This window comes from Acipenser ruthenus, chromosome 10 (genome assembly GCF_902713425.1).
Source record: "Acipenser ruthenus chromosome 10, fAciRut3.2 maternal haplotype, whole genome shotgun sequence".
Taxonomy (NCBI): Eukaryota; Metazoa; Chordata; class Actinopteri; order Acipenseriformes; family Acipenseridae; genus Acipenser; species Acipenser ruthenus.
This window is the reverse complement of record NC_081198.1, coordinates 3,185,807-3,199,814: the sequence shown is the minus strand read 5'-3', so window position 1 is coordinate 3,199,814 and position 14,008 is coordinate 3,185,807. Positions and strand designations below refer to the sequence as shown.

Below are 14,008 nucleotides of genomic sequence, written 5' to 3'. Positions count from 1 at the left end.
GTGAGGGCAATACAATTGTAATACATGGGAATTCATTGCATATTTTTAATTGGAAGCAAATGACTTACATTTCATAATGGAGCCTCACTGCAGATAACATGCTTGTGCCTGGCGGTCTGCTGCTTGGCATCAGATTACAAGTTAAATGGCTCAGGTTTCCATCAACCCAGCACAGGATGTTCAAACAGAACACTGAAAAAAAATAGCACAATAGCTCAAAGTCAAAGTGCGATCAAATGATTAAAAGCAAATCAAGGGAGAGGATTATTGCAAATGTATCATCCCAGTTTAAATACAGAAAATAAATTGTATTCCGTTTCAAAGTGAGATAAGTGTTTTGTTTTAATGAACTCGACTGTCACTACTGCAGAAATCATGACTGTCTTAGGCCTCATACATTGAAGTGGTTATGCTGGATGAATGCTAAAGCATTGAATTGTGACATTTTGTTTTTGTCCATTTCTTGTTTTTGATTTTCAAGGCACTGGTTTCCTTCCTTATTGTTCTCTTCCAGTTAAAAGAAAAGCAATGGCCAGTCTCATAGAATTAAAGCATTAAACACATGTATATCCACATACAAGTAACAAGTGTTGCAAACAAAAGAAATAACTACTTCCAATTGCCCTTGTATAATCCTACAGTAGCTGAAATCATTCAGACATTAAGGGAGAAATAAAAAATACAGCACTTGCACAGTGTGCACTCACTTAAAATGAAGGGATTATGAGAGTTTTTGACATTTGCAGTTATGTGTCCAGGTGTATACATCTTTGACTGGCATTTACAGGGTCATAAAGCTGTGCAGGATTTGTATATTGAATGTACAGGTACCCCTTAGTGTCCCTTTTTTTAAAATCTGTTGCAAAAGCAGACTTGTATCTTCTTCATTTTGCTGAATTTCATCAGTAAATTGAGAGACAGAGGAGTCTATTCATTTAATCTAAACAGTGATGAAGGTTTGGTTTAGATTATTCACATGGCCCTTGAGTAGCAAGGTTCTGAAAATCACTGGCACAGGACGGGTCAGATAGGTGTCTTGATCTTGTACTTTAGAGATACTGTAAGCGTCACATTTTCTCTGGTTTAAAAGGCATCAAGCTCCTCTTTAGCTCTCTGCAGAAAAATGTAACAATACCCCTTTAGAACTTTGAGCACATACTATAACTGGCATCATATGGATAATCAGGATCCATATTAATCAGAATTTTGTATTTATGTATTTAAATGACAACATCCTTATCTTCATTTTGGACCTCTATCGTTAAAACACTTCCACTCCAACCCCTCCACTATTCAGAACACTAATGAAGATACTGTATACTGGTAACCTTAATTAGCAAAGCCAGTTAGAAATCAGAAAATGGCATCCCACAATAGACATACATAAATACTACTGTATCATTCAGTACAAATGAGCATTGTCAGGAATCTTACCTTCCATAACCTTGTCATCACAAAGAGATCTCTGACTGTTAATGTCACTCCAAAGATGGCAACGAGTTTCATTCCTGATGCCTGATCCAACTAGGTCAGTATTATGGGGGTTCATGGCACTTTCCTTGTTTGTTTGCTTGTTAATGTTGCCTAGACTTCTCTGAGAGGGATTTATTCCTGCATCGGTCTCATTATACAGATTGCAGGACAATGAAAAGTGCCAGGGAGGAATCCAAAATGCATTAGCATCTTCATCAATAAAAATCTGAGCAATGGCACCTGAAAATGGAAAAGTCTACATGTAAAATGACAGGTGTTACTGTACAGTAGTGCTTACTGTACTTATCCAAAACCTCTTTACACTATATACTGTAATGCAAAACCACTTTTCAGAGACACTGAGACTTTTATTGCACATTAGAAACAAAGAAATGTTCTATTGATTTAGATGGTATTTCAGAGACTGGTCTGAACATATTATATTTTGACACAAGATGCTGTAATAGGGACGCTGCTTTTTTTTTTTTTAATTTTGTAGTCATCAATTGTTTTCATCATTTTCTCCCCAATTTGGAATAGCCAATTATTTTTAGGATCAGCTCACCGCTAACACCCCCTCGCTGACTCGGAAGCGGCAAAGATGATCACATGCTGTCCTCCGAAGCGCGTGCCGTCAGCCGACCGCTTCTTTACACACTGTAGACTCACCATGCAGCCACCTCACAGCTACAGCGTCAGAGGACAATGCAGCTCTGGGCAACTTACAGGCAAGCCCGCGGGGCACCAGACCACAGGGGTTGCTGATGCGCGGTGAGCCGAGGACACCCTGGCCAACCTAAGCCCACCCCCCCACCCCGGGCAGCGCTTGGCCAATTGTGCGCCACCCCCTGGGATGTCCCATCCATGGTCGGCAGTGGAATAGCCTGGACTCAAACAGGCGATGTCTAGGCTAAAGGGCACATCCTGCGCTCCATGCGGAGCGCCTTTACCAGATGCACCACTCGGGTGCTTTTTAAGTGTCCTTGTCATGTTTCTGTTTTTTTCTCGTTAATATTTAAAGAACACTTTCTCAGGAGTCCCGGAAGGATGTACTGTATTAATACCATAAAATAACAAGACAGAAGACAACAAGACACCGTTTTTATTGTGATGTCTAGCATAGAGGAATCAACAGATTAATTATGTGTGCTTTGAATCTCCAGTAAACTGGAGAATGTTCTCCAATATCAAGTGCCTAGGCTTAAAGCAGAATCATTATATAAGGCACTTCACAACAAAAAGGTTGTGTTTGATGTTGGAGTTACATTAGGGTAGCTAGTTTGAAAAATACTGTGTGGGACTTACTACAGGTTACAGTTGCTGTTATTAAAGACTGCTTGTCATTTGTTTTGTCTCCATCATTACTGGCTTCAGTGTGTTCAGAATAGTTCATAAACTACCACTGTGTCATATGGATTTGAGTTCCTGTGATCATTATGTGAGACTGAATGTAAATGGGGTCAGAGACAGTGATGTAATACTGAATAAAGCCTTTGAAAACCCCCCTCAAGAAAGCCACTTGAGGGTGGCTACTTTGTAATTTTCTGGAGCATTTTTAACTTACATTTTAATTTTCTCTTTAAAACTGTTGTTATGATAACTTACTCTAATTTTGTTAACCGCAAAAGTTAAAGTCTAAATGTGTTCAGATTTTTTTAAAGAAAATTGTATTTTTTACTCAATGGGTTAAGAGGATTATGCCTAATTATTGTGCCGATGGGCCCGACCAAGTTCATATTTGTGATTTCGTAAACCAGTTGGACAAAGAAACATCCTGTACTTGTTTTATGTTTCACTGTTTATGCTGTATGTATTATGCAGCAAAAAAAAAACAGCAAAAACCACACGACGTGGTAAAGCACGTGTATAATCTGAAATTCATTTTACAAGTAAACACTTACCTGCTTGAAGAGATGCAGCCAAGCATAGGAGCCAAAAAACCTTTTCGAAAGAACCCCTGGACAGGAAAAAATGTATTATCAAAAATATACATAGAGCAGTGTTCAGAGTTTCAGTATACTTTCTATTACAATTAAATGATGATCGTTCAAAGCCATCCAGTGGTGCTTTCCATATTTAATTATGTATTTATTTTGCATACAAATTTACAAAACATGCTTGTTACTCACATTATTCATTCTTCACATGTATGATTGATAGGCTGCAAAACAAGATGGTAAAACTTGCATCAAACTGTCCAGTTTTCAATTTTGAATTTAGCTGATTAGCAGGAGTCATGTAACCAGACATTCAATTACATGTGGTTTCTAGATTCCCCAGTAGGACTTGAAGATACAGATATATCACTGATAACTGGAACAATCCGGCGTACGCTTCCTCACCAAGGACTGTGCACCTTAAATGTAAGAGGGGTGATCATTTCTTTCATGCACCCTCTTATGCTAAATAGTGTACTGTGTGGTCTGAAATAAAAGAACCTAATTAATTAATAATTAAAAAAAAAAATGAAAATTAACGGTCTAAATGGAACTGGAGCAAGATGGCTACTTTTTATTCTGTCTGAAAACACTTATGTAAATGTGGCTGTTATAATAATAAATAAATAAATGAATCCTGTACAATATGTTCTTTATTCCAACTTAATACTGTTACACTATACAATTATAGTGTGTGTATATATATATATATATATATATATATATATATATATATATATATATATATATATATATATATATATATATATATATATGTCAATCATTTAATACAAAGTCATATCAAAGATGAAAATTCACATAACAACATTATAAAGAGGGGGGGAAAGTGTGTACAAGCGCATTTTGTTAGCTGAAAGCTTGCTATCTATTCAGAAAACATAACAGCTGTTCATGAGGAGCTGTGGGCTCCACTGCCTGCAGCTGAAAATACTGAACACAGTCCACTGTGTATCTCCATCACCTACACCTCATGCCCTGATAGCTAGGAGGGGATTGAAGTTCCTACAAATCCTCAGTTCTGTCATATGATATATGGGTTGCCTGGCATTAATGTAAGGATCGCTTAAAAAAAAATACAATAAAAGTTAACCCTCTGAATAACTGTGACCGGCAGGGAAAGCCTAACATTTTATTTCATTGAAAATGAATGATCCGTGTTAAAGAAATAATGAAAACCCTTTCCCCCTTGACAGATTCTACAACAAATGCATAAAATGGATCATGTTTTCTTTCAAGGTTCTCTGCATTTAAACAATTATGAGCATCTGGGCTGATGGGAAATCGTTAGTCATATGCGCCTAGCCTTACTCTCCTATTCTTCAAAAATACATTGATGTTCTTTGCTTATGAAAACAAAGGCTGTCAACCTATCACTAAACTGGACTGTCTCTGGTGTTATACATATTGTTTTACTGACAGAAATGCAGACTCACATGCACTGTTACATGTTTGATTTTAATAACCCTGGTACACACATTCAAATTAGAATCTCCGCGCCAGTATTGAGATCCGACACTGAATTGTTACTGAATTGTCCCCAGGGTCAGTTGTTTATATAAACTTATTTTAAATCATTATTTACTGACAGATCAGACAGCATGGATGTTGTTTATACTGTAATACAATAATTGTACTCATTTTGAAAAACGCCTTGTTCGCCGTATATTTGGGACAATAAGCGCATCAAAAATTCCAACCAACTGGATACAAATCATTTCATCACAATATCAAAATGTTTATCTATATCGTTTACACTTCTCTGCAGTGCACTTTCCAGATTGTTTACATCTCCTAAAGGTATGGTAAAGGTCTTCTGCAGGCACATACGCTCCCTCCATCGATACAGCCAACGTGTTTATGTTTATAGTGAACTAGAAAGAATACATAATCACAAAAAATGTATACATTGTACCTCAATTTAATACTCACATGCCAAAGTGAACTAATCAACCCAATTATTTTAATTCGATTTAAACAAAAAAACATTTTAAACTATTTCAAAATGACATCTTGCATTTATAAAGGAGTTTATTTTCATTAAATATTAAATGCACTAACCCTGCGTTTACATACTATTAATGCAGCACTGATGATAACATCTGAAATGTCTCAAAACAGCACAGTTTTTAAGCACAGATGGTAAGGGTAGAATTTTTTTTTAATTAAAAATATAATAGGAACAGCATTATACTATTTATATCGTTTTTTTCCCCCAAATAAATACAACTTTTTTTTTTTTTTAGCTAATTTAATTTTGGAGTAATTGGAAATGTTCTGGTAATGCACAATACATTGACAAGTCGACAGTAGTATAAATAGAGGTTATTATTATTATTATTATTATTATTATTATTATTATTATTATTATTATTATTATTATTATTATTATTACTTTATCACGTCTTGCATTTCAAAATAAAAAAAAAAACTTAATTAAAAAAATACAGTACGGTAGTTGTGTTCACATTTAATTAACCTGTTTGTCTCCTATGTGTCTTCAATAATGACAAAAAAAAAAACAGTAGGCTACTGGTGCGAACTGTCACAATATAAAGATACAAACTGGGGGGAAAAAACGCTTTAAATCTCGAAACACGTTAACGTGCATTAATTTTTATTAAAGTTAACTGGAAATTTCCACACAGTTTTGATTTAAAAAACGAACAGTATGCGTCCTACCTGAGTTCCGGCAGAGGTTGTCGCTTCAGCAAGGCGCTGTGAAAGTGATTGACATTGCGACGCTGCGCACGCGGCTGCAGAGACTACAACTACTAGACACTCCTGATAACGCTCAGAATCATCACTGAGCCATAGCGCCGTCTGACAGAGTTCAGGTCTCTAGATTATGCTTGGAAAATGTCCAGGGTCTGACAACAGCAGTGTGGTGAATGAAAGCATGCACCCTATAGTAGTGTAGCTAGTAATCTAGATAAACATCTGAAACTGCAGTTCAGCTCTACCATACCTTAGCTAATATTTAAAAAGGTAATAACAACCATGACTTAAAAAAAATAAAAAAACAAACAAACATTACCTCTCCTTAGCATAACATGAAAACAAACTCTGTAGGAAATGTACTTCAGATTGGATGAAACCAATTCATCCTGCCACACTATGCATGTACAGTAGAATCACTCCCTGTGCAACAAGTATAAGGATCCCATGTTGCTTTCACCTCTGTAGTAAGAGTTTGTCGTAGCTTATATAAAACCAGCCTTGCCTTGTTTTTGGTGCAGAACTACAGTACAGAAGGGGGTGCAGACTTCATATAAACCAAAAGCAAGGTTCAGAACCACCAACAGTGTATATATGAGATGTATCTCAGATAACACAAACTGTCACTGCAGGAGAAAAAGGGTAAACTGCTCCCCTTTCACCTGAATGAGAAGCATACTCACTATTCTCAGAAAGACACCCTAGCCTGGCCGTTTTGTTTGTTTTAATATGTTAATTGCACATTTGCCAGCTGTCCTTCATTTGCCTATCCTACAAAATGGATGATCTCAACAAATGAAACCAAATGATCTCACCCGGGGGGGGTGGGGGGTGGTGGGGGGGTGGTAATGTCTGTAGGGATCTCTCTCTCTCTCTCTTCCCAATGAAAACATTTTGCTCTTCTTCCCTTACAGCACTACTGTAGTTTCACTGGTCCGTTTACCTCACTTTCTCACAAGCATCGTTGCCCTGAAGTTAACTTTTTTTTTTTCAATTTCATAATTTACAGTACGCGTGACACATGTGAAATTTCATCAAGTTAAACATCTTACTCTTTTATATAACACCAGAGCCACAGAGGTGCAAAACGTCCAGGTGAGCCTGGTCCAGGCTGGGGATCTGGGGGTGGTTAGGTGACCCCAGTCCTAATGAGGCTCATTTTGACAAATAGCAAATTTACAATGCAGTCCAATGTGCCACAATTACGCACTTCATTTTCTCAGTCTGCTCAATGACATCATCACGCTGCCCCTTGTGTATAACATCATGTTTAAGTGTGCTGATAAAAACGTAAGCACTGTTCACAAAGGATGAGCTGTTTGCTCATATCCAGCTGTTTTCAAGTACTTCATATTATGTCAAACTCATTGACTGGTTTAATCATATATCCTATCCAACTTGTCTAAAGCAGTTGGTGCTATTGCTACCTATCTATTAGTGGCAGGGTATGTAGTGAACATAGGCAGGATAAATATCAGGTCCTTATTAATAAACTATTACAGTGCCACCAAATCGTATGTGTTAACCAGCATGCTATTGATATATGAATACAACCCACCTCCCCCCCACCAAGAATTTGCTAAAGTGTCGATCCTGCAACTTTAATGAATCTGATACTGATAAGTTGAGCGAAGAGTACTGTGCAACAAACCATGTTCATCTTCCCTATTCTTCACTCTGTATGGTAATGAAAGAAAAAAGGATTTTTGTCAAAATTGATATATTAAAATAACTTTTGATCTACAGGGTATACTTCGGAGATCCAGCATCTATTTACAAGGGGGTCTGGGGACTGCAAGCATACCCAATCAGTTACACATCACTGCATCCGTGCTCGAAGTATAAAATTGTTAAAAGTGTCACTGCTCAGCAAGAAACTTATATTTGCATTCGTTATTTCTCTAGGTGCTACACATTCCAATGCACACTGTCTCTACAGCAGGGGTCTCCAAACCTGGTCCTGGAGAGCTACAGGGTCTGCTGGATTTCATTTCAATTGAGTTCTCAATTACTTAATTGCACCAATTATTGGCTTAATTAGTCAAGATTAACAGTTGTTCCATATCTTTAGCCACTGATGATGTAAAGACACGTATAAAAGTTGCTGGATAGGGGCTCTCCAGGACCAGGGTTGGAGACCCCTGCTCTACAGCATATCTGAAAGCTGAGCCGTTGCACAACTATTTGCTGTGGAACTTATTGAACTTATTAAACCAATCTAAACTTCGGGCATCGTGCAGCAGCAACTCTAGGAGAATATCTCTATACCATCTGAAAATTAGCAAAAGCAATAAAGCTCTCAAAAAACACTTTTTTGAGGTAGGAAGGGATGCAAGTGTTAACTGTTCGTAAAATATTCCAAGTATTGGAAAACTAGAAAGAGAAAGCCTCACCTCCCCTTGAAATATTATGGTGCCTTGTGGTTGTTCAGTAGTGTGGAAGGATAGCGCTGTGGCACCAGGTATTATAGTCATGAAAAGAGACTCAGAGACAAGGAGCTGCAGTTTATTATTATTTCCATATTTCCATATAATGGGAGCAATCTTATTAGGATGGCCTTGATAATGTATTTATTTTTCTTAGTTGTTTTATTTGCAGCTCTCAAGGCCTGGTTTTGAAAGCTTGACAAGAAATAAGTTAAGTTTTTTATCAACCTTTATTCTGCTCTTGCATTCTGGGATCCACTTCAAAGTCTCTCCATCAAAATGTAAATCTAGAGTCATTCTGATTGGTGCAATATCTATATGGAAATGGGATTCTACTGAAGCACAGTTTTCCTGTCGTTGTTGATGTAGGATGGGCCTCAGCCATCCTATCCAAGGCTGAATTGGCTCAAACATCACTCAACAGACTTTAATCTGATAAGGCTCTTCCACTACTGTACCATTACAGTACAATTATGCATTGCATAATGTAAAGCAATTTATTGAACAACCTCACTTGTAGTGACTTTTATGACCGTCTGTCCATCACTGTTATTCCAAGTTTTCCAATGAGCGCATTGTAGTCCCATGCAGTTATTGCTCATGCACTGAGAATTTTCATGCAACAAAAAGTCTTTGTTGCATGAGAATTTGCAGAACCGCAGGAACGGGACATGTATGGGAACTGATTACTCAAAAGCTGAACTGTGCTCTGCTAAAATCAAGCAGTTTCACAACTGCTCCCAGATATCCAGTGCAACAGCCATACACTGCCAACAAGGGCTCCTAATAAACATGCCAGCTGGTATTGTCTCCATAGCATTGCACATGTTGACCCTTCATTATTGTATTATATCACCCAATGCAGGTAGAAAATCAATGCCTTTTCAATTTCCTCTGCCATCTCATTTGTCTTCCTAGTACAAAACACACAATAAATTACATTGACAAGTCCGCAATTGAAGAACTTATTAAAACATCAATACAAGTTTAGATATGTTTATTCCTGAGGGGGAAGGAAGTGTTTAAAATGCTTTTTGAAGATGCATAGATGCTTAAACGGAGGCCAGTAAACCCACCGAATCTCTATGGTCTTGTTTGTGTGAATCAGATCTAATATATTCTGTGATTCACCTACACAAAATTGCCTTTCTTAGAAAGGACAGTAAAGTGCTTTGGAATGTCTTTGAATGTAAGGCGCTAAGTCAGCAAGCTTGTCGTTTGTTGAAGGACTATATACATGAAGATATGCATAAAGATCCAGTGAGGTTCTGTACGGGTTGAAGGTTTCTTTATGTTTCACTCTATCATTAACAGAAAAAGAAAATATAAATATTGGGGTCTAGTCAGTTGATCTAAACACTGGTGGATATTAAAAACATCTTTTGTTTAAATCATTAAAATAAGACCACTCCTAATGTTTTACACATACACTAAAGAGATTTTGAATTGCATATCCTTGAGACACGGGAGAAGAGATCAGCACCTACAGACAGCAGGAAGCATTGCTCGAGAGGCAGATCAAAAAAATAAAAAGTAAGGTTTTGAACTCAATGTGTTGCTTGATATTGGAAGTCAATGAATATAACAGGCACTCTGAGTTCAGTATATGACTTAAAGTACCTCCTAGGAATTGCCACTGCCAGCTGAATCAGTCTATCTACTCTCAGCGTGTGATTCTGAGCTGCAGGCGATGGTCGGCACAGCGTGATGCTTTTTTCTGATTATGTGTGGCAATAAATTCAAGGAATTGAATCCTTATCTTGTATTAATAACACACTGCCTGTAAACAAGTATTATCAGGTATTGAAATTGGTTTCCAATAAGTAGGCTGCAAAAAGCCAAAAAGGCAGCACCAGACTTTTATTCTGTGTGCTAAATTAATTCATGCTTTTGCTAAAAAGCCTATTGGGAAAAAAAAACATGCACCACAGCACAAGCCTTTATTTCAATTCAAAATTCTCTTTCTTATAAGAGAAGCAAAATAAGACAAAAAGCCAACAAAAATGAATTATGATTTTATAAAAAATGCCACCCAGTGAAGAGATGGAAGGTTGGAAGTTATTTTTTTATTGTTAATCGTGCGGTGATAGATAGTTTAGTGATTCAGAGGGCAGGGTGAATCACTGATTGGATTGAAGAGGCAGATCTGGAAGACACCCCTGGGTCCTGACATCTTTTATCTAGACAATCTCCCCAGCTAGGAGTTCATGCTATACAGTAGCTTTGGTTCTGTAACAATAACACTTTTATTGGTGTCATTAATTATATTATTATTACATTAGCTGGTAACACTTGCCTGCTTGATTTTCTTACAGTTTGTAACGGTTCTACCTCAGACTGCATGATCGAGTGTTACACATGAATTGCCCTTTTCCAATAAGAAAAAAAAAGCAAAAACAAAATTTATGTAACTTAATGTACATTGTTGTTTTCTTAATCATTCTCAATTTCTCTTCTATTTTTAAATTTCATACTCAAGCTTTGAGAATGCTGCGGGCATGCTGTGTTCATTTTCTTGTGTGTTAGTACTGAATATTAAAGAAAGGTTTTGTTTCGGCTGTTGTTTGTAAATGCAATACCCGACTTGCACTTCGTCTCTGTGAGGCAGGTAGCACCCTGGTAGCACCTAATTAAGAAGCAACAGCAGCAGGTGAATGACTCTGGAACAGGAATGTGCGAAGGAGAACAAACACACTTTTATAAACAAGGGAAGGCTGTTATTATTTTGAAGGTCTCACTGGTATATCATCTATCATCCACCAAGCTCTCGGTCAAAACATCTGGTACATAATCCCAGACATGAATGAGGACTGCATCAATGAAAATTAACTTTTAAATTAAGCCTTTTCTACATGGAAATGACTTTAATAAGGGAAGACAGAAATGTGATCTGTTTCTTGATCTGTTACCATACCTCCCTGTGCTTTACCATGGCTGTCACGGTGCTTTACAATGCTTTCATTGTGCTTTATCACACTTTGCTATGCAAAAATAGTAATAATGTAATAATAATGTAATAGTGCCCTTAGCTAAGCCTATATATATATATATATATATATATATATATATATATATATATATATATATATATATATATATATTTTTTTTTTTTTTTTTTTTTAAATAAACATTACATAAGCGACACACTGATATCCCTCAAGAGATGGAGGATTGCCTAATTCAGCGATGATAACATCATAGAGAGAGGTCACTGTCCCAGGAGAATTATCTTTGTCATATCAATCAATTATTAAAGAAATATTTGCTCATCAACAAATAACCGCACCAACTTGTTTGCCTTAACTCAGAATGTGCTGACAGGCTGTGCCAATAATGATTAGCGAGGCTCATAACTATGCTAATCTGTACTGAGAATTCATTGCTTGGTTCTCACTGGTTTGCTGCTGTTCTCCTCTCTGAATCAAGAGAACACACTGCCAACATGTAAATTACAGAGGCTGCTTCCCTTTGTGAGAAAGATGTTCTATTTTTAAGTGTTTTACTTCTTATTAGGGACAATGCAAGACGTGTCTGTTGTTAGAATTCCAAGCAATCTCTGAAATGCATGACCGCAGTACATTGAGATCAATTAAAAAGGCAGAACTGTATTGCTTTATATCTGCTGGACGATGTGAAGCCAGGCAGAATGGCAGTTTGTCAGAAAACAGCTTGTTTATTCCCTTCACAAAGCAGTCAAACTCAATTCTGAAACTTAAGCTCCGTCACCCTTCAAGAATATAAAGGTGGCATGTAACCCAATTTCCTTTTCTCTAATGAATTGCCCTGCATGTGTTGCAAAAAAGCAATGAAAAGGTCAGATGAGAGATTTAGCTCTTTCATTTCAGAAATCCAAATTAAATGCTGACACCTGGCTTCCAACAGCCTCCCTGCAGACAACAGAACATTTACTCAATTAACTCTCACAGACACATTATCGCAAACAAGGTAATAATGTGATATTCATTAAACAGTGGCGCATGATTTAATGTCTGCTTCTGCCGAACAGCAGTCACTAAGCTTTCGAATACAATGAGAATGAAAGGCATGTCAGACTCATAAATATGTATCTTAAAATAAGGAAAATCAGTGTGATTTTACAGCTTGTCCCAACAACAAGAACTGTTTGCATAGCTAATCTGTACATTGCGTGTCAGAAATATTGCTTCATAAATATTGGTGTTTCGTTTTAATGGTGCAGCCTTGATTTTAGGACGCACTGTTACAAAACAATGGCAATGAAATACAGTGGAGCACACATACAATATTGCAAAAATAAGCTTAAGCAAGAGAGACTAGTGAATTAGCCTGCTGCTCCATCTTACCCCAGCCTTTCATAATCAAGTTCCAATGATTTGACCACTGTGTGAAACAAGTTTGGAACAAAATGTACCTCTCTCGAATCCTTGGCTTTCTTATTTTTATACTGCATTACATCTTTTCATGGTGTCTTTATGTTGTGAATGCCCCTAATCATTACGGATAAGGGGCTGGTGATTGTGAGGTACATCGTATTCAAATATACAATATTTAATTAATTAGGTGGCCAATAAAAATGCTAGCAGGACTGATGTGGTAGCGAAACAGTGGTAGTATTTAGAACCACTGCTGTTTAGATCAGTAACTCATACCCCAGGGCCATGAGAATTTACAACCTAAGGACCAAGCTTTAAAAAATCAGCAGTTTAGTCCCAGTCAAAGCAAAGTCTACAGAAGCCCTGTGTCACAGCCAGTCTGGTCATGTAACCTGCACCAGAGTTTCTGTGATAAATCCTTTCTGTTATCTTGTTTCTTTATTATCGTATTATTACCAATAACCATTCCATTAATAAGATCCCTGCTGCAGAGCTCGTTACCAGCAGGAGCCGAGAATTGGATTCCATTTTTACAGTTGAAGGACTTTAAATGACCTGTTTTTATTCTTGAACCAGCACGTCTAGTTAAAACCAGTACGGCTACACGCTCTGACCAGGATAAGCCAGGGCGAGAATCTTGTATTTGTGTTCATTTTAGCATGCAGCTATTACTCTGTCAACTAAATACCAACGGCAGGAAAGGTAGGCCTGGGTCTTGTTCTGTTACCATGGTGAGCCTGATGTATGGGTGACAGTTACTGAGGTCCTTTGAGGATATGTTTTAGCTATAATGGCTGCGATCCCACAATCCTCCCAGGCTTGGAAAATTGAAAAGTCAGCTCTGGCAATCTTATGTTTTATTACAAGCTTATGATAGTGAATGGAATTAGGCAAAAATGTATTTACTTATTTATTTTTTTATTTTTTTACAACCTACTGGAAAAAGAAAAAGCTTGACGCCATGAAATAATAATCCAGCAACATTAATATCTAAAAAAGTGTACACCAGAATCCTTTTTTTTTAATGCATTTATCTTTCAGGCTGATCAGGATTTAATAATTTTTTTGTGTTAATTGCCTTCTG

The 14,008-nt window shown here is 37.1% G+C and overlaps 1 protein-coding gene across 2 annotated transcripts in view; it reads right to left on the bottom strand.

Moving 5' to 3' along the window:
- Nucleotides 1–14,008, bottom strand: part of LOC117404132 (leptin receptor-like) — a 36,537-nt gene that overhangs the window by 17,104 nt on the left and 5,425 nt on the right. The window contains exons 1-5 of one of the 2 annotated variants that reach the window (XM_059031520.1): nucleotides 6,111–6,220; nucleotides 3,603–3,634; nucleotides 3,375–3,430; nucleotides 1,435–1,713; nucleotides 69–192 (exon numbers count right to left, since the gene is read on the bottom strand). In XM_059031520.1, coding sequence (XP_058887503.1) covers nucleotides 69–192; nucleotides 1,435–1,713; nucleotides 3,375–3,430; nucleotides 3,603–3,604 — 461 coding nt within the window. In that variant the 5' untranslated portion in view covers nucleotides 3,605–3,634; nucleotides 6,111–6,220. Of the gene's footprint in view, nucleotides 1–68; nucleotides 193–1,434; nucleotides 1,714–3,374; nucleotides 3,431–3,602; nucleotides 3,635–6,110; nucleotides 6,221–14,008 lie in introns of those variants that run through there. The other variant, XM_034006887.3, reaches the window with a different exon arrangement.